This window comes from Atta cephalotes (genome assembly GCF_000143395.1).
Source record: "Atta cephalotes unplaced genomic scaffold scaffold00032, whole genome shotgun sequence".
Classification (NCBI taxonomy): domain Eukaryota; kingdom Metazoa; phylum Arthropoda; class Insecta; order Hymenoptera; family Formicidae; genus Atta; species Atta cephalotes.
The window spans coordinates 3,681,152-3,699,920 of NW_012130096.1; the positions used below are offsets into that span (position 1 = coordinate 3,681,152).

Below are 18,769 nucleotides of genomic sequence, written 5' to 3' on the forward strand. Positions count from 1 at the left end.
GGACGTTAAACGTATGCGACACTACGTCGAGAAACGTATTGTGGGAAGAGACACGATTATCGCCAATAAGGTCACGTTGGACTTGTTCGAGAGGAGACGATGTCCCTCCGTTTCTTTCAGTGTTTAGTCGCTTTTCAATACGTCAGAAGACAAAGTTTTACTAGGCTGAGCTGAGGTATCGAGAGAGGCAAGATGGTTGTTTTACTCTCTAAATATGGCGTAAGGTTACAAGTGAGAACTGTGAGGCTGTTGTTCGTAAAACAGTACGTAGGCTTCACTGGAAACGACCGATCGTGATGACACGACGGACACTCGGCTGTCGTTATACTCATGCCATTCCCCCGAGTATGGGTGTTTGCAGTACGCGGTGTAGTGACCGGAGTATGTGGTGCCAGAATGATTCGCGACCCCGTACAGATTGTACGTGCAGCCCGGAACTCTCGGGGCGGCAAAGGCACTGAGATCCAAACCCGTCAGGGGAAAGTCCACCATCACGTTCAGCTTGCCGCGAAAGCGCTCCATCGGAGAGAAACGTTTCAAATCTAATAGATAATATTAAGAAAAATACTTTTTCCTACAATTCGAATTATACCTATAATAATAATAATGTATCGAACAAATACTAATAATCCATTCCAAACATTTCATAATACATTTCCTATATGAATAAATATTCATTAAAATGTGTGTGAAAAAAAGGATACGAATAACCAAAATTTTCGGGAATTTCTGTATGCTGAAGCTCTTGGTGCACTTTCTTCTCATTTGACATTTGGAACATGTTGGTTTCTCGTCGCCGTCCAATACCTCCTCTCTTGTGAAATGCTCCAAGCATTGACTCAGCTTCACCGTGCCGCTTCTGGCTGGTATCGGCAAGCTTAGGTCCCAGAATGGATCAAGGGTGACTGATACGTGATCGCAGGAAGTGCAACGTAAAGATGAACGTAACTGTCCGACGAAAACGTCGACTATCGTGCTATCTTCGCTGCGTATATATCGTTTCCAACTCTCCACCGCTTTCTGCATATCCCTATATAAAGTATAATAATGTTAAGTATTACGTACACATTGAAAACTAAACACGTATCTGTATCCCCAAATAACTTTCTCACGTGTAACTATCAGGTATATCTCCGTGTATGGGTGGTAGCTTTGTGGTGACTCTGTTGACATCTTCGTGCAAACCCTCTAGCAAATATCTGAGAAACTCTTGAGCGTCTTGTTGACTGTAGCCCATGAAACGTGGTGCGAATCTCTGTATCTGAGACTTAAGAGCGGTCGTGTTCACTACGTGATCACCGCCCACTTCCCACAATTCGTGAATCACTTGACTAAACGCTTTGATCAAAGCGCCTTTCATGCTGGATGTTGTCGTATTTATGTCGGTCAGATATTGTTCGTTTAATAGATACTCTAACAGAGGCCTCGTGTTGCTCAAACATTGAATCACGCTGTTCATGAAACACTAAAACAGTCGTGCACACATTAATATAATAATCTACGAGAAAAACGACTATTTCATGATGCCGTAAAAATGTACTTACTGTATTTCCAATATTCCGTAAACCGTTTAGACCACATCGTTCATCACGAAGAGCTTGCAGACGGCTACGTACTGACCTGTTAGTCGGGCTTCCTTCCTGAAAGACATTGGACAAATTAATTTTCTACATAAATATTAGTTATTATTATGATGTTGCATAGAGTCCGTACATCGTTGCAAATATTGTCGTCTTGAATCGTCAGTGTCCGAGCATTCATTCATTCATTCATTCCGATCGACGAAAATATCGCAAATCGCTCGATAAAAGGAGGCTTAAGCATCTCGCGGCAAACAACTTGCGTTACATAAACTTATGCAAACTGATAACGCGTTAGATTTAACAACATTTATTTGTTAGGCACACGTGTGGATATATAGACGCTTCTGTCAGGCGGCGTTTATTAAAAGACACACATTCACATAAGACAAATGGAAAATGTTGTAGTGCTTATCTTACAATTTTACTAAAATATCTAAAAATTTAGCTAAACACAGATCTAAAAATAGTTTTGTTACATCATAAACAGTGTGTTTAGATTCCCATCCGAATGCTTCATGTTATTCTTATTTAACACTCTGTGAATAAGAATAAAATAATATCAGAGTGGCACTCGAGTAAAGAATCTGAACGCAAAATAATCATATAGGATGTTCAAGTTGGTTGCTAAAACATAAAAACTTTTTTGCAGCAAAACTTTTTTTATCAAAATAATTTTCAGATCTGTATTATAGCTAAATTTTTAAATGCTTCAACAAAATTATTCTTTTTGTGTAGGCATCTACACTGAATTCATAAAGACAAAATTGATCGACAATTTGCCGAGAAGTCGCAATCACGTAAATACTCACCTGTGAATGCACAAACGAAGATCGGATGACATGTGGCACGGCGGGAGTAATTATCGTGGAATTATTAATGCGTATCGAACTGATTCTCGAAGAGACACGTTTGGAAGATAACAAAGGTGTCGCGATACCGAGAAAGAAGGCATAAGTGAATATGAAGGCTGTTACCGTCCACAAACACCATAAGGCCCATCCTATCGCTTGAGTGTGAGCCAGTTTACACGCAGTGACTTCTATCTCGAAAGAATTCGCGAGCAATACGATGCTGAATTAAAACTTTTGTGTGCGTTATGCACAATCTGTCGCTCGTTCGAGCGAAAAAGACGTCATTTATCTATACGTCATGCTTGTTACTATACGTGTCAATAAACGTTTTAATGGCCGGATATCTCGCAATATCATTTTCGGACAGCAAATGTATTCTCAGGAACGTGTCATTTATCATTGGAAGATGACGCGAGAACTTGGAATTTGGAGATTTCTTTCTCCAAAGTGCAGAGACGAACTCGAGTGATTTGCCAACTCCATCCTATTAGAGATCATTCGAGTAGAGACAATATGCAAGGAGCGTGAAAACTACAATCGCGATTGTTCGTCCGAATCGATGCATTTCTGACGGAGAATTGTCGCGTGAAGAAACATGTAAACTCGGTCGGCTACCGTAAATTGTCACGACATACTGTGAATACGAATTCGCTGACGTGCCTCTATCTCCCGGAGATTTCGAGAAGGAGAGAGAAAGAGCTCTGAGCTATTAATAAAACCAGTAACTTCGAAGAGGCTCTAGTTGGAGACAGCGAGAGGGCAAAGAGATTTCGCAATAAGACCGGGTGGGGAAGTAAACGAATCATGTGGCAACGGCACAATTCCTCTCTCCTAATGTAGGTTCAGGCATAATTGAATCTGTGCATTAATAAACGAATAAAATTTTGTCATAAAATCTCTCTTTTAGAGAAGATTACTCTCTTCTCATAATCGAGCGAACATACAATGAATCGGATTTGCAAAACTTATATGCTTCTTGTAAGAATCTTTTTTCATACGATATCAGTTGCGTTTTACAGAAAAAGCAACTTTACAACTGTTATAAAGATTCTTTAATATGATTTATACATTTAGAAAAAAAAAAGGAACAAATTAAAAGGTGTAAATGGCGTAATAAGCGCACAAATTTAAATCTTCAATCACTCTTCAATTTGTTTTTCTTTTTATTTATTTAAATATTGAAGATCCTTTACAAATTTATTTTTATTTCATATTTAGAAATGAGGAACTAAGGACAAAAACTAATCATATTAAAGACATTTCAATAGCTGCTTTTCTGAGGAACGCAGTCACTGTAACTGCAAATATACAAACACGTATAATTATATATATGCGGTATACATATTTCATATAGAAGAACATGCGTCGTTGAGTCTATACTTATATTCGACAGTGATTCGATTGTATTTTGATCCACGCAACATACGTTATACTCACGTCTTTGGTACTACCGTCGAAAGATTCGTGTTTGTTCGATTTAACCCGTAACAGAAATACATATTTTTTTATGATATTAAAAAAACATAGTATCCTTGAGATCTACTAAAATTTCTTATGATAAATCTTTTTTTCTTTAAGAATTGCAACATTTAAACTTACATATATATATATATATATATATATATATATATATATATATTCATATAGTAAGATCATTCCAGCAATATGCGGTATTACAACGATATTACAACACGTTGCAAGCTTCTGTGTTGTATAGTATAATAATTAGCTTACATATAACAATAAAATAAGACATGAAACATAAAATTATTTCAAATAATTATATTATTTAACAATTAAAAAAAATGTCCCAGGATCACGAGGAGCCTTTGTTCCATCTGTTACGGGTTAACAAACCTTTTAAAAACATAGTCCCGGTACAGCATTGACTATGGACAATTACAAAAATAAATGATTGGAGAAAAAAAAAATCGTAGGCCCATTTCTACCAATAGATTAACTTTAATCTCGATTAAATTTACTTTTTCTAATTCTTAGGACTAGAATAAAAAATAAATCGAGATTAAAGTCAATCTACAATGATAAAAATCGACAGTGGACGTAAGAATCATAAAGACATTTGTTAATAATCGATTAATAAATATCGAAGATTAAACATAGTCTATGCTGCTCCGTGCCAGAGCGTATTACTTCCTTTACAAGCGTACTCACGTATTGCTCGTTGACCCCGCGATAGATATTCTGATGTGCCGTAGATGGATTCGTCGGTGACGACGTCAGACTGTTGCCTGTAGTGCATGAAAAGAGACCGGGCTGATCTGTTCTCCTCGACGTCGAAGGGATGGACGGGTCGTCGCCATGCGCGACGGACGGTCTACCGGCTATATTGTTGATTCCTCTGAAACCGTTTTCGTCCGTGTTATTGGACGCGCTATTCTCTTCCTCGCCATCCTCAGGAATGTCGCTGACGCGATCGCGTTGCAGAAACACGATCGACGGGACATCGTCGATGCCGCGTGTTACCTCGTCGTTCGTCGAAACTTCATTCTTCTCCTCCCTTCCTGTTACCTTGTCCTGAGCGTTGTTATTGATCAGTAGCTCGGTGTTATGAGGATTAGTAGCGAGGTTAGTTAACAGGTCAAGGCTACCAACACCGATCAAACCACCAGCGGCAATGGCAGCGGCAGGTGAGAGAACGTTACGCTTAGCGGGCGAGACCTTATTCGGTCGATGGCGACGCTGCTGGTGGAAGCGGTGGTGGCAATTGTTGAGATTATCGTCGTCATTTGCGTCGTTGTCCTCGTCCTCGTTTTCGTCGTCGTCCCCGTCTACGTCGTTATCGTCGTCATGCTCGTTGTCGTTGTTGTTAACGCCGTATTCGCAAGCGATATCCTCGCCGTTGCCGTCGTGCCCCGTGTTGCCGGCGTTGCCGTTGTTGTTATGATGGTCGTCCTTGGTACCGTCGTTTCCGTCGTCGTCGTCGTCGTCGTCGTCGTTTGGTTTACGGGTAACGTGATCGTCGATGGTCGTTACCTCGGCGAGAAAAACAGCACCATCCGTACGTGAATGCCCGACGGTGGTGAGCACCGTGCTGTTCGTAGACGGTCTTCTCTTGCTGGACTTGGACCATAGACCGGCCGCTCCGGTAGCCACGGACGATGAGGTTGACGACGAGGGGAGCGAGGACTCCAGACGGAGATCCTTGCGCTCGACCTCGCGCTCGTCCCCACCGAACAATTCGCTCAAGGACGATGACGTTGAACGGTGCTTCCAGTGATGTGCGCCGCCGCCGCTTGTTTGCTGTTGTTGACGTTGAATACTAGGCACATAGCCGGCTGGCGAGTACCTACTGATGATGTCGGCGGCCGCGGCGGCCGCGTCGACGCTGCCGCGTTCCCTCGAGGACGTGGATGAGTTGACCGAGGCGCTTGGCGTAGTCGAGATGTATCTGCCACTACCGCTGCTGTTGGTGCCGTTAACGATCGTTGTTGCTAATGCGGCGCCGCTGCTGCCGCCCGTTTCGCTGTACGTCGACGACGAGACTGACCTGCAAAATTTGCCCGACATAAGAATATTGCGGTCATCGCGTTTCGCCGGACCGGGCCTTTGGCCAAGGTCCTTTGCTCCCCTACCTCGCGAGATCGCGTTATGCAACGCGCGCGAGTATAGACGCCGTTCTTCGGCGGGACTCGCGCGCGTGCATGCTACTGAGATATGTGCGTTTCTATCGCTAGCAACCGGGCGCAACTTCTACTTCGAGGTTTGGAGGTCACTAAATCAGATTCGCGACATCGTTCGCGGAAGCGCGACAGCCTCGTAACGCCGACACGCTCGTACTAGATATTTAAATATATTCTCTCGAGGAATAACGCAGATTGAAGATCCAGGGTGGAGTGCATCTTTGGGACCTAAAGAGCGAAAACCTGGTGCTACAGAGGTATTCGAAACGCGAACGTCGTGCAGATACACAGGCTGGATAATCTTGTGAGGTCAAGGTCCACGTCTACATTCCGTAACGCGAGCGTGCTTATTTAAAATCGATAAATGCGGCTACGTGCTCTCTCAACATAACATAGCTGCGCGAATTTCAATGGTGCTTTATACCGTCTAGATTTCCTTTGCCTCGACGAGGAGAGTAATGCTTTGATTAACGACACCAAGATAGGGACGAAGCTATCTGACCCGGAATAACAGGTAGCGGACCTAGCGACCAGTTTATGCTGACCTCGACCTTTAACGTAGGACTAATGCCAGTCATATACGAATGGGGGATGTACATATCGTGTCTGTCTTCGTAATTGAATTATAGTGACGTGAACACAAGGTAAGGCAAGGTAAGTGACGCGCGAGACTTTCAGTTCAGACGTAGATATTCGACATCAGGTACGAGATCATGAGAAGGAAATAGAAAATATTAGCATATATTAAAGGAGTAAAAGTAAAATGATTTTCACTTTACAAAATTATTTATAGGAAATTATCTCAAGGATATGGGCGATTTGATATTGATTAATATTGGGCGCTTTCCAGCAAGAGACACAGTTAACACAATGTGACATAATAAATCATTTCATCTTGTTTGCCAATGTTAAAAACGGAATAAATGATTCACTGTTTTACACTGTATCATCTGTGTCTCTTGCTGGAATATGCTCATTATATTGTCTATGCAAACGCTTTTGCTGGAGTCTCTAAAAATTTAACTAGAGATCTATTTTTGTTGAGCTATCAAAATAATTATAGGACATTTAAGCATGACAACAACGCAGATAAAAATTTTAAACTTTCTATCAATAAGTTCTACATAATTATTTTGATAGTCCAATAAAATTCTTATCTTTAGATACTTAGTTAAATTTTTAAATGCTGTAAAATGAGATAATTTTGGCCCATTGAGATAATAACTTTGATCTGAATTTAAAAACATCTAGATAACGTGTCAGAATATAAAAACTCTTTGAAAATACTTTTAAGTCTTATTTCTCGATTTTAATGCGTCTGTCTAAGCATTATCAAAATATGGATCAAAGTTACCCTGATTTTATGAGCCAGTTACCCCATTTTATTGTAGTATTTCAACGAAATTGTTTTTTTCGTGTAAACATTTCAATTTTCGACTCTGTGCGTGGGACAATTTGTGTTTCGCTATCTTCCTAAAATCTACATCCTACGTCGAGGATCGCTCACCTTGCGGGTGAGCAGGTGGATCGACTGTACTCCGATGAGTAGTTCCTGCGGACGCTCGTGCCAGTAGAAGCTGACGAGTAGAAGCTGCGGAGTGGATCGAACATATAAACACCTTGTCAAATTCTAATTCAACATTTCGAGAGCGTGGTCTCTGTACATTTGTCTTTTGACAATACTATCGAAAACTTCACCTTCCTGTACTTAAATTTCTGACTGTATTGTTTCAGACCCAGTCGATCGTAAGATCTGTCAACCGAGGAAAAAATTGCGACAGCACGCGATGTCTTACTTCTTGCGTTTAATTGAAGACTTTAATCGTCAGATTTCATGTAGAGATAGGAAGGAAAAAAAAACATCATTTAACGTGATTATAAGACACGCTTCTCGACTCGGCGGAACCTGCCGTTCAACCGTGTCCACTTTCTCCACACGTTGTTAACTTGCGCGATAAATATTACATCGATATTAAACGAGATATTCTTTTTTCAATCAGTATAAAAAATGTGACGGGATATTCAGTTGTACATAAAAGTCGAAACAAGAATTAAGAAACCATATTGTGATTCAAATTACAGTGTGAATTATTCAATTTCATAATCATCATATTTGACTCTGTATAAAGAGTATATTGTATATTGCGTTAAGAAAAATTTACACGTTTAATGTTCATTTCTAAAATATATTAATTATTTTAATCTCCATTTACTGTATTTTTTGTGATTTTGTAATTCTTAAAATTAGAAGAAGATAAAAAGTTAAACCAAGTGAAAGTTAATCCACTCTAAATTGATAGAAACCAATGTAAATTAACTCTTTAATCTCTTTTTAATTTTTATCTTTTTACAATTTTCAGAAATAGAAGAAAATAAAAAATTAGTCCAAGATTAAAGTTAATTTACATTAATAGAAAGTAGCAACTTATGTAGATTAATTTTAATCTCTATTACTCTTTATCTTTTTATAATTTTTAAAATTAAAAGAAGATAAAAAGTAAATTAATCCAAAATAAAAGTTAATTTACATTGATAAAAACCAAAGTAGATTAACTCCAATTATAAAGGCTAAAGAGTAAATTAATCTATAATTTTTAGAATTAGAAAAAGATAAAAATCAAAATTTACAAAATTTGATAAAAATAAACATACATAAACCGCGATACACAAGGGCGATCGCTGATGCAACTCTCGAGGATTCACTAGGGAATACTGACGAGATACTAACCTTCCTGGCGCGCAATAGGACCTCCTGTATTCCGAAGAGATAAAGTTTGAGCGCAAGCCCGAGCTCGAGGACGATGTGTAGAAGCTGGTGGGTCGGTCTAAGATCGAGGATGAGCCGGTGGAACGGTAGCTGCTGTATTTGGACGTGGAGCTACCGAGCGCAGAAGTGGTGGTGCCACCGCCGCTGGTGCCGCTCGAGTACCTTCGGCTGGGCGAGTGCGGTGCCATTGGACTGGTACTATATGAGACCGCTACGGCGCCCGCTTGCCCGCCACGATGATACGACATTGTGCACTGCGGCTCGCTGATCTCTTCGAGTTTCTCCGTCGAATGCCTGAAATTCATTTTACTGCACTATTCTCACGCGCACTCTAAAAAAAAATAAATACGAAAGAAAATGAATATGCGTACAAGAGGAAAGGAGACAAGAGAGTTTTATTAGCAACGGTAATTAAGTCTTTGCGACTTCGAGAGGGACCTTTCTTGCGGAACTCGTTCCTGGTTCCTCAAGCCCAGGTCTCGCGGAACGACCGGAAACCGCGATCTTCCGATTGCGACGCGCAAAAATCCTTTCTCGAAGCTTTCAACAAATGAAACAGAGATACACTGAGAGAAAAGTTTTTAGTATCTGCGATTATAATTACATGTTGCCATAATTATGGCCATTATTAATATTATTAATAGTAACAACTAATTAGTAATAATATGTATTATGTTTATTGATAAAATTATATATATATATACATATATATATATATATAGTTATTATCATTAACATTGTAGCAATAATAACCATAATTATGGTAACATAATCATAAAAACTTTTCTCTCAGTGTACTTGATTATAATTGCATAGCATAATTAGAAACTATTTATTACTGCTGTAATGTTGGTAATCATCATTATATTTATAATTTTACCAAAAATATATATAATTGATGCCTAAAAAGATTATAAATTATAATTACATTGTAACTATTTAGTGTATCACGAGGTACTTATATTTAATTAAACTGATTTATTTTTGATACTTTCCAACAAGAGACAGTGTAACGCAATAATTATTTCATCTTTGTTTAACATTGGCAAACCACAAATATGTTACGATTCACTGTGATATACTGTGTGTCATCTGTGTCTCTTGCTGAAAAGCATCCTCTAATCAATATGAAGAAATAATTTACTTGAAATTTTTCTCGTTTTTACTACAAAGATTTCTTGACGCTGATCAAATGTATGTGTATGGCGTTCGTAGTTGGAGAATCGCGGACATCCGCGGACGTCGCACTCGCGAGATTTACCACAGGAAGTCAGATCGATGACTTTTTGTCGGTAAATCCAATTCGAGAAATGGAGTACATCTGACGCTTCTCGCGAGAATCACTCGAACTTGAATCTGATAACTATTGGAATCTGCTCGTATCGCAAGTTAGAAGACTCATTATCAATCGGTACACATATAATACGTGCGTTAAAGTAACAATTTCAACGAGTGCCATTATCGATAATTGTCTCGCGCGGTGATATAACGCGGTCGACCTTCGTGACGCGATTGAAAATCGTGCGAGTCCATAAAACGTAAAATGTGCAAAACAAGCAAGTTCTCGGTGCGCGGCAAGCTTAATTCGCGCTTTACCTCTGACCTCGTCCCTCGCTCAGATATATCGCGTCACCTTGCCCCCATTTTCTACGAAACTTCTCCGGAGATTATACTATATCCAGCAAAGAGATTATACGACGGTCCATTTGAGAGCAAAATCATATCACATTGTCGAACGATACGCTCGGTTGACGAGAGATCAAATCAACATAAAAGACGTAATGACTCAGGGAAAAAATAGTCTTGCTGAAGAATTTAAAATTTTATTAGCTACTACACAAAAAGAATAGTTTTAACGAATTACTTAAGGATTTAAACATTTTTTTAGCTAAATACAAATCTGAAAATGATTTCAATAGACTAATCAAAATAATTATGTAGGACGCTCAAATGATCATAAGAGTGTTAAAACTTTTTGTAGCATTTGTTATCAAAGTTTAAGTGTATATAATTATTTTGATGGTCTAACAAAATTATTTTCAAATCTGTATCTAGACAAATTTTTTAATATCAATACCTTTAGCAAACCATTCTTTTCGTGTCTCTTTATGAAATAATATTTGTGTTTCGTCGATTATCACGTATATATGAGTAATTTTCGTAGCGAAGATGAGGAAACGGAAGAGACGGATGTGTTGACGGTGCTGCCAAACGACGGAGTCGATAGGACGCGGATCTGACGCCCGGGATGATTTTTTTTCCCGCGATCTGGCAGCCGTCCCGCTTTTCCGTCGGACCGGAGTCAGAATGCGCAGTTTAGAACGCCGGAATATCCAATATAAACCATGTCGTTTCGAATTTCGTTACACGAAGCGTCAACGCGTGCCTGCTCCGTGACCCAAAGCGGTGAGTCGCGACACGTGTAGATTGACGTGGGATATACTCGCGTGTTGTGTGTTTGCAGGGTGGTCACCAATTATCCGTCAAGGAACAAAAATTCTGGTTGAAAACGAATCTGGTTGGACGAATCAGAATTTTCTGGTTAAGTCTACTAAAATTCTAATTGAGATAACTAGAATTCTGATTGGATTATTCTGGTAAAAAATAAGAATTCTAGTAGATTTTATCAAAAATATTGTATCGATCAGAATTTCGATTATCTCGTCCATTTTCCACCAGAATCACTGTTTAATCCAACCAGACCATTTTTCTTAGTGTGGGTTGGAAAAAAGATATGATGAATACTGCAGACACGCGGAAAGAATGGTTTTATTGACGTACCTAAAAATTTAATTTGATACAGATCTGAAAGTAATTATAGAGTTTGCTACAATAGGCTGACTCATTTTATAAGAACGAAGTAAATGGATTCTAAAGTTAAAGTAATGAAAATACAATTTATCATGAATCTATTGATACACAGTAAAAACATTTTGTATTTGTGTTAAAACCAGTCCACTCAAGTCCTTGTTGTGAAATTTTGTGTTAAATTTTTGATTTTGAATTTTATCCGAGCGTTAATTTAATATAAAGTAATTATGTCATATTTGAATATTTTATGTTAAAATAATATTCAACATTTCTTAGCTAAAGTAACACAATTTATGAGCAAGTGAACAAGTAATATAAAAATGATGTATTTTAAAACGAAAATTCTAAGATGAATAAAACACGTGTTAATTTAACATATTAATTTAACATATTATCTGAAAAAATATGCTCCCACAATTTGCTTACAAATTGTGTCAACATTACATTTTTTTGTGTTAATTTTTTTGCATAATATTTATCTTCTAACATATTCGTCTTGTGCAAAATTAACACAAAAATTTGAGTGCGATCACTTGAAACACGTAAAATGTATTTTTAACAGAAATTTTCCAACTATGTATTTTTTCCATCATTTTCACTTTAGAGTTCATTTACTTCGATTTTGTAAAACGCGAGTTAACCCACTATTATAACAAGTCCTTATTGGATCGTTAAAATAATTATGTAGGATGCCAAGTACGACGATAATGCTACAAAAAATTTTAACATTTTAGCAGCCAATTTAAGCGTTCAAATTATTTTAATGATCCAACATAATTATTTTCAGATTTAATTGAATTTTTAGGTATATTAGATTTTAAAGTTGTTTTTTTTTGTCAGATACAACTGTCATTAGCAGGTGATAAACAGTCGGATCTCATAAAATTAATTCCTTTGAACGACTCTTAACTCTAAAAACAACAATTACGGAAATCGCGTTAACGTACTCGACACCGAAACCCGTATTGTTCGAACAGACACGCCCTTCTTCCCCCAACAATTATGCCATCCGAAGATTAGCGGGATATTAATGAAGGATGAGCAGCGATCGTATAATAAGGGGGAACGATGACGCGCATTCGCTAGCGGATTCCGTGACTCGGATGGATTACAATTCAATTAGCTTACGTAAGATGCACGGGTCGTGACATAACTCGGCACGGTGTGCGTCGGCGCATTATTAATTAATTTCAATGATAATCTATCGCCGGACACGTCCACGATTACCGGCGTTTAACCGGCGAGACCAAGAAAAAGTAGCCTGATCACGTCCGCCTAGACGTGTACTTTCGTATTTCTCTCATGTACCTCAAGGATTTACTTCTAAATTCACAACAGGTGTTGAGAAAACATGAATCATTGCACAAATACTCTGAATATCGTTCATGATTCGACGTTTTGTAAAAAAGGAAAAGCCTTGCATTCATGCACGGAAAAAAAATATGTAGCATTAACTAACAGCAGTCTAATCGAAAATATTTTTGTTTATCTATAATAACAGTATCAAGGCATACGTACTTATGTATGTGGGTGTTTTCCATTTAATGAGTCAACATAAACATCATTCTATCTTTCTTGACATTTAAAGAATAATAAAAATAGAACAATACTTGACTTGTGTCACCAAATGGAAACTTTTTCCCCGCTTTCTTACACATGAAATATCTGGCAGGCATTATAATATAAAGTAATCATGCCAACATCTCATCATTTGCGTTTTTACATTTTTATATAAAACTGTACGTACTAAATTAAACTAAATTAATGAAGCAAATAATATCTCCAGGGTTTTTAGCAGAACAGAAAAAAATTGCCTGATTATTTTTCCATATCATGAATTCTGTCAGGCATAATTTGCAATATCTTCCTTTTTAATTCCTTTTCTCATCAAACAATCTCTTTCTATTTTTTTTTATCCATATCAAGTCTTTTCTACTCCTTTAACAGAGTTAGTAACGAAACAGAAAAAGAATTCCCTTTTCCCGATTATCTTTTAATTCCCCGACCTTTTCAGTTTTCTCTGACTGATAACAATCTTGCGATTTTATTAAAAGAAGAAATGAGAAGTATTTGTTTTATTACTAATATTATCGTTGAATTAAGATTATTTTGAATTAGATTGCTGTCGGCTAATGCTGATAATACATTACATTTTTTTTCCATACGATAACGCCGAAGATCGTTCGATTCGTGTTTTATAGGATAATAGCTTCGCGTGTGCGTCTATGTGCGTGCGTACCGACGACCTTAAAGTTTCATCGAGATAACGTATAGCTATGTAAAAGCTTCTAATCGATATCCCATCCTGTATACCGAGGGCGTATAAATGAAATGGAAAAACATTCGCAATATCCATCTCTATGTCGGATACAGACAAACGGGAACACTCCACTTCCTCTTTCCCCTTTTCTCTGCGGCAGAGGAAGATATAGAGGGAAAGAGCATGCGATGCAGATCGATATACATCGGCCGTCTTACGTCCATTTCTATCAATGTAGATTAACCTTAGCCTCGGTTCAACTTTTGCTCGTTTCTATCAAGATAGATCAACTTTAATCTAGTTGAACTTTTCGCTCTCTCTCTTTTCTTTTTGTTCTATATTATAGAAAGAATAAATTAAATCAAGATTAAAGTTAATTTACATTTGTAGAAATAGATATCTATCTTTTTCTGTCTCTCTAATATCGATAGAGATTAACTTTAATCTCGATTTATTTTTATATCCATGTAAGTCTGAAATTAGGAAAAGATAAGGAAGATAAGTGAAACCAAAATTAAAGTGAACAAAACGCCATCAACGTAACTTTAATCTCAGTTCTCTTCAACTTTTTCCAATTTTAAGATTAATTAGAAAAAGATAAACAGGAAGTTAAACCGAGATTAAAGTTAGTCTTACATTGATGGAACTCCGTTGCTTAAGTTTATATCAATTAATAGATTAAAATTAATAATAGGTTGATCTATATTGATAGAAATGTGGATAGTAAAAAGCCGACGAATGTCTGTCCTATCTCTCCTCCAAAATCGCGAGTTGTACAATACAAAACTGTGTTAAAATTTAACTGGAAAAAGATAAAGAATAAATTAAACCAAGATTAATAATTAATAATTAAAAAATTTACATTAATTAATAGTTACTAATGTAAGTAGTTAATCTATATTGACAGAAATAGATATTAAAAAAACCAAGGAACCAAAATAAGCCGATGAATGTACGTACAGACGACGTCCGTCCCGTCTCCCTCAAAATCGCGAGCTGTACAATATCGTATTAAAATTTATAAGTACCGCGGTCTAGCGTTATGCGCCGGCCTGTGATACGTAAATAACTTTACGGCACGCATTTCTTCCTCTCTCCGTCTGCTTTTTATATCTCTTCCCGCGATCTCGGAAAGGATATATTAATAGTGCGCAGAAACTATGAAAATTTTTGGCCATCATCGTCGTCGTTGTTGTTGTATCGAGTCCACTTTGGTGAAATTACTCGTGTACACACATTACTACGTAATGAGAATAAAAAAAACCGCGTGATCATCCGGCCTTCAGCCTCGAGAAGCCTGAACGGTGCAGATCGTCGCGGAAATCAGGGCGGCACAATGGGAAAGAATGGGCGATTCGTTGCGCGATTCCCCAAGGATATTACTTGATATTACTTTTTCATAAAGACAAAAAAATATATATTTTTTATCTTTTTCTTCTTTTTTTCTAGAGATTCTTCGTTACAAAAGAAAAGTCTAAATACTCATCAGTCCAATCTGATTTCAAGATCATCTTAAATAATGCCAATATGTATAAAAAGAAATTGATTTACGTCTTGAGATTGTATTTAAGAGATGATTTTAAATATAAAAATTATAGCTGATTTATATACTGAAAAGAAATTCTCGTTGAAAATGAACGAAGCAGAAAATTCTGATCATCAATCTTGATTATTTCTCTTAATTATAATTAAAATTATAATAAATTCAACCAGAAAATTCTGACTTATCTATTTTCAACTCGAATTCTAATTAATACAAGCAGATTCTTTTTCCAATTAGTCAGTTCTTATTTTAAGACTGTGACTTATCTTAAGTAATATCTTGAGATGCTAATACGATTCTGAGATTGGCTTATTATGATGTTTTAAGATTATATTTAAGACGGTCTTAAAAATAAGAAGCGGCTATGAATACTGGTCTATGAATATCGACTTTAGATAGAAGAATCTATACTGAGATCGATATTCATAGTCGATTCTTATATTTAAGGGCATTTTAAATACAATTTAAAAATGTCATCATAAAAAGTAAAAAAACAAGTCATCAATTTAAATGTTACAAATATAATTTTGAAATATCATAAATATCAATCACAGAACCATGTTAAAGCATAATACCGAATTTCAGTTATTTTTAATTATTTTTATAGATCGCAACTACTTCAAATCAATATTAATTTAACAGATCTTATTAAAACAATTAAGTCAAATAATTTGAATCAAAAAATATATTAAATTAGACTCAAATTTAGTTTATTATTTACTAACTGCATGCGTTAATATCGACAATATAATTGTTTATTTATTTTGAAATCAAGTAAACAATTCAATCACAGAAATAGATTAATTTTGACATATATGGAAGATAAAAATAATAAAATGTTATTTAAATCAAGAGACTCAATTACCATTGCTCCTTTGATATTTAACAGTGAACTTAAAAGGGTCTTGAAATAAACATGAACTATGAATACCATTCTAAGTGTACAGAATGACCGATATTAAGTGTATATAGAAAGTATAGATATATGCAAAAGTATCAATTTCCGAAACAGCTAATAATAAGTACTTATGCGTCACTGTATACTGAGAAAAGTGTTTGATATTTGTGATTATAATTGTATGAAAATAATTAGAAATTCCATTTTTGCGGTAATTACTGTTATAATGTTCGTGATAAAAATCATATGTATAGTATATTCGCTAAAAAAAATTGTATCATAAATTATAATAAGTTTCAAATATTAATATTGTTAATAAAATATTATGTAAGTGGTGAATAAAAAATAAACATTTTTATTCAGTATAAATGCAATCGTAATTAGTGAATATATTTTTTTTATTCACTTATTTATATAATATCTATAAAAAAATGTTAAGACAAAATTGAAGACTTTTCAAGTGCTCTGTGTAATTATTATTAATAACCCAATTGACTATGCATGGTTAACAATCGTAAATATACAGTTGTTCCAAAAAATAATTATAAATTATTATATATTTAAATTATAAATGATAAATTGTAAATATATTTAAATTATGGTAATTGATTATAATTATTTTTTCTCAGAATACAACGTCTACATAGATCATTTTATTTTTTATTTACGACACGTGGCGTTGTATTGACGTGGCCGTCTTTACAATTTCCTCTTTTTCTTCTTTCTTCTTTCTGATTATGATAATTAATTATATGAATCCGGGAGATTCAGGTTCGAATTTGTGAGGCAATATTTTTTGCAGATTTATTATTCGCTTAAATATCATTATTAATACTCTCAGGTTGGTATTCACAATTCATTCTTATTATAAAACTGTCTTAATTAATATCTTGTATCTGAGATTATACTGAGATTATCTCTTAAGTACAAAAGCTTAAATATAAGAATATTGACTATGAATACTGATCGTATAAAGATGCTTATTAGCGCATTAAAAATTATTAAATTGCTTGTTAATTCAATAAGTAATATTACTAGGTACTTCAGTTTTTCTCATGAATACATTTCAAGACCGGAAAAAGATTTTGACGCGTAATTTGTATAGAAATATATACACTGTAAAAAATAAAATGTAAATTTCAACTTATATAAACTTTCTAAGACTTGCAAAAATGTTAAAATTAACATTTTTGTATTAATTTTAACATCTTTGCATGTTTCAGAAAGTCCACTATATGACTAAATTAAAATTAACATTGTATTTTTTACATTGTATAAATTCACACAGAAATATTGACGCATTACCCAAGCAGAACAAGTCACGATCAACATCAAAATGACATTAAAATAAATCGGAAAGGATTGAAAAATGACTTTTAACGATCATTTTGGAGTCATTTTGATATCATTTTGTCACAATAACTTGTGATTTTGTTTGAGTAAGATCTGTTTTGACTGAATAGGATTTCTCTTATTCTCATCTTATTAGATTTATTCTCATCGGTGTTAAAATTCGTAATTGTTTAATTGTGCAGTAAAATGAATTGATTCTTTCTCTTATCTCTGTTTTTTTTTGTATACCTATTCCCCAGAAACTCATGTCACCGTTTTGACAGCGGGCATCCATCTTCTTCCTTTCTGCCTTTTTTTTTTATAAATAATTCATTTCGGACGGACTCGCGGGAAGGTTGTGAAGAGGACGGGGGAGGCCTTTGCGCGCGCGTATCGATATCCACGAATATTTTTATCGAACGCGTCTACGGCCGGGTAACCTAACCCTTCCTCGGAGTTCCTCGGCCACGCGAAAAGGGGAGGAAAAAGGAACCATGAAAATCACGCGAATCACATCCATATATCGCACGAATCGTCTCGCAGCACACCGTTAAATTCAAAATGTCGAATTACGCCACAATTTGAGTCATTTTCAATAATTTCTATAAGGTATCACTACTATTCAAGTCATTAATCGGAATTCGAATAACCGAAACAATACAGTTAAATTAAATTTACCTCACGAAAATGTATTGAATCTGACTGGAACTTAGTTTATTATTTACTAAGTGCAACATTAATACGGATTGTTTATTTTGAAATCAACCACAGAATTGGATTGATTGACATTTTGACACATGGAAGCTGAAAGTAATGAAATGTTATTTAATTCAAAGGACTAAGTTACCATTGGCTCCTTTGATATTTAACAGTGTAGATATACCTTTCTTTCTCCAGCGGCTATGCGGAAAAAGTCAGTTAAGAGGAAAACAGGAGAGAAAAGTAAAGAAAGAGAAGTAAAGAAGGTTCGTTGATACTCACGATGAGAAACTCGACGTCGACGAGAAACGGAGAGTCCTTCTCGCGACCTGGCGGAAGAAACACACGGAAAGAAAAATTCGCGAAAAGGCCGGGCCGTCAGGT

General features: G+C 36.0%; 1 protein-coding gene across 1 annotated transcript; it reads right to left on the reverse strand.

Annotated features, from left to right (window-relative positions):
* Positions 1-225: 225 nt before the first annotated feature.
* LOC105621255 (putative uncharacterized protein DDB_G0277255) lies at positions 226-9,090 on the reverse strand. The gene is made up of 7 exons (XM_012202724.1): positions 8,804-9,090; positions 7,583-7,666; positions 4,607-5,942; positions 1,545-1,640; positions 1,113-1,465; positions 705-1,030; positions 226-542 (listed from the first exon to the last, which is right to left on the reverse strand). The coding sequence occupies exons 1-7, from the start codon at positions 9,088-9,090 to the stop codon at positions 226-228; spliced, it is 2,799 nt and encodes a 932-aa protein (XP_012058114.1).
* Between the last annotated feature and the right edge of the window lie 9,679 nt (positions 9,091-18,769).

Excerpts from the sequence above, each read along its gene's own strand:
- LOC105621255 (XM_012202724.1), bottom strand. The coding sequence starts at position 9,090 with ATGTCGTATCATCGTGGCGGGCAAGCGGGCGCCGTAGCGGTCTCATAT. Across the intron at positions 1,466-1,544 it reads TACGGAATATTGGAAATACA|TGTTTCATGAACAGCGTGAT; the intron begins GTAAGTACATTT and ends CGACTGTTTTAG. Across the intron at positions 543-704 it reads CCCGAAAATTTTGGTTATTC|ATTTGAAACGTTTCTCTCCG; the intron begins GTATCCTTTTTT and ends ATTATCTATTAG.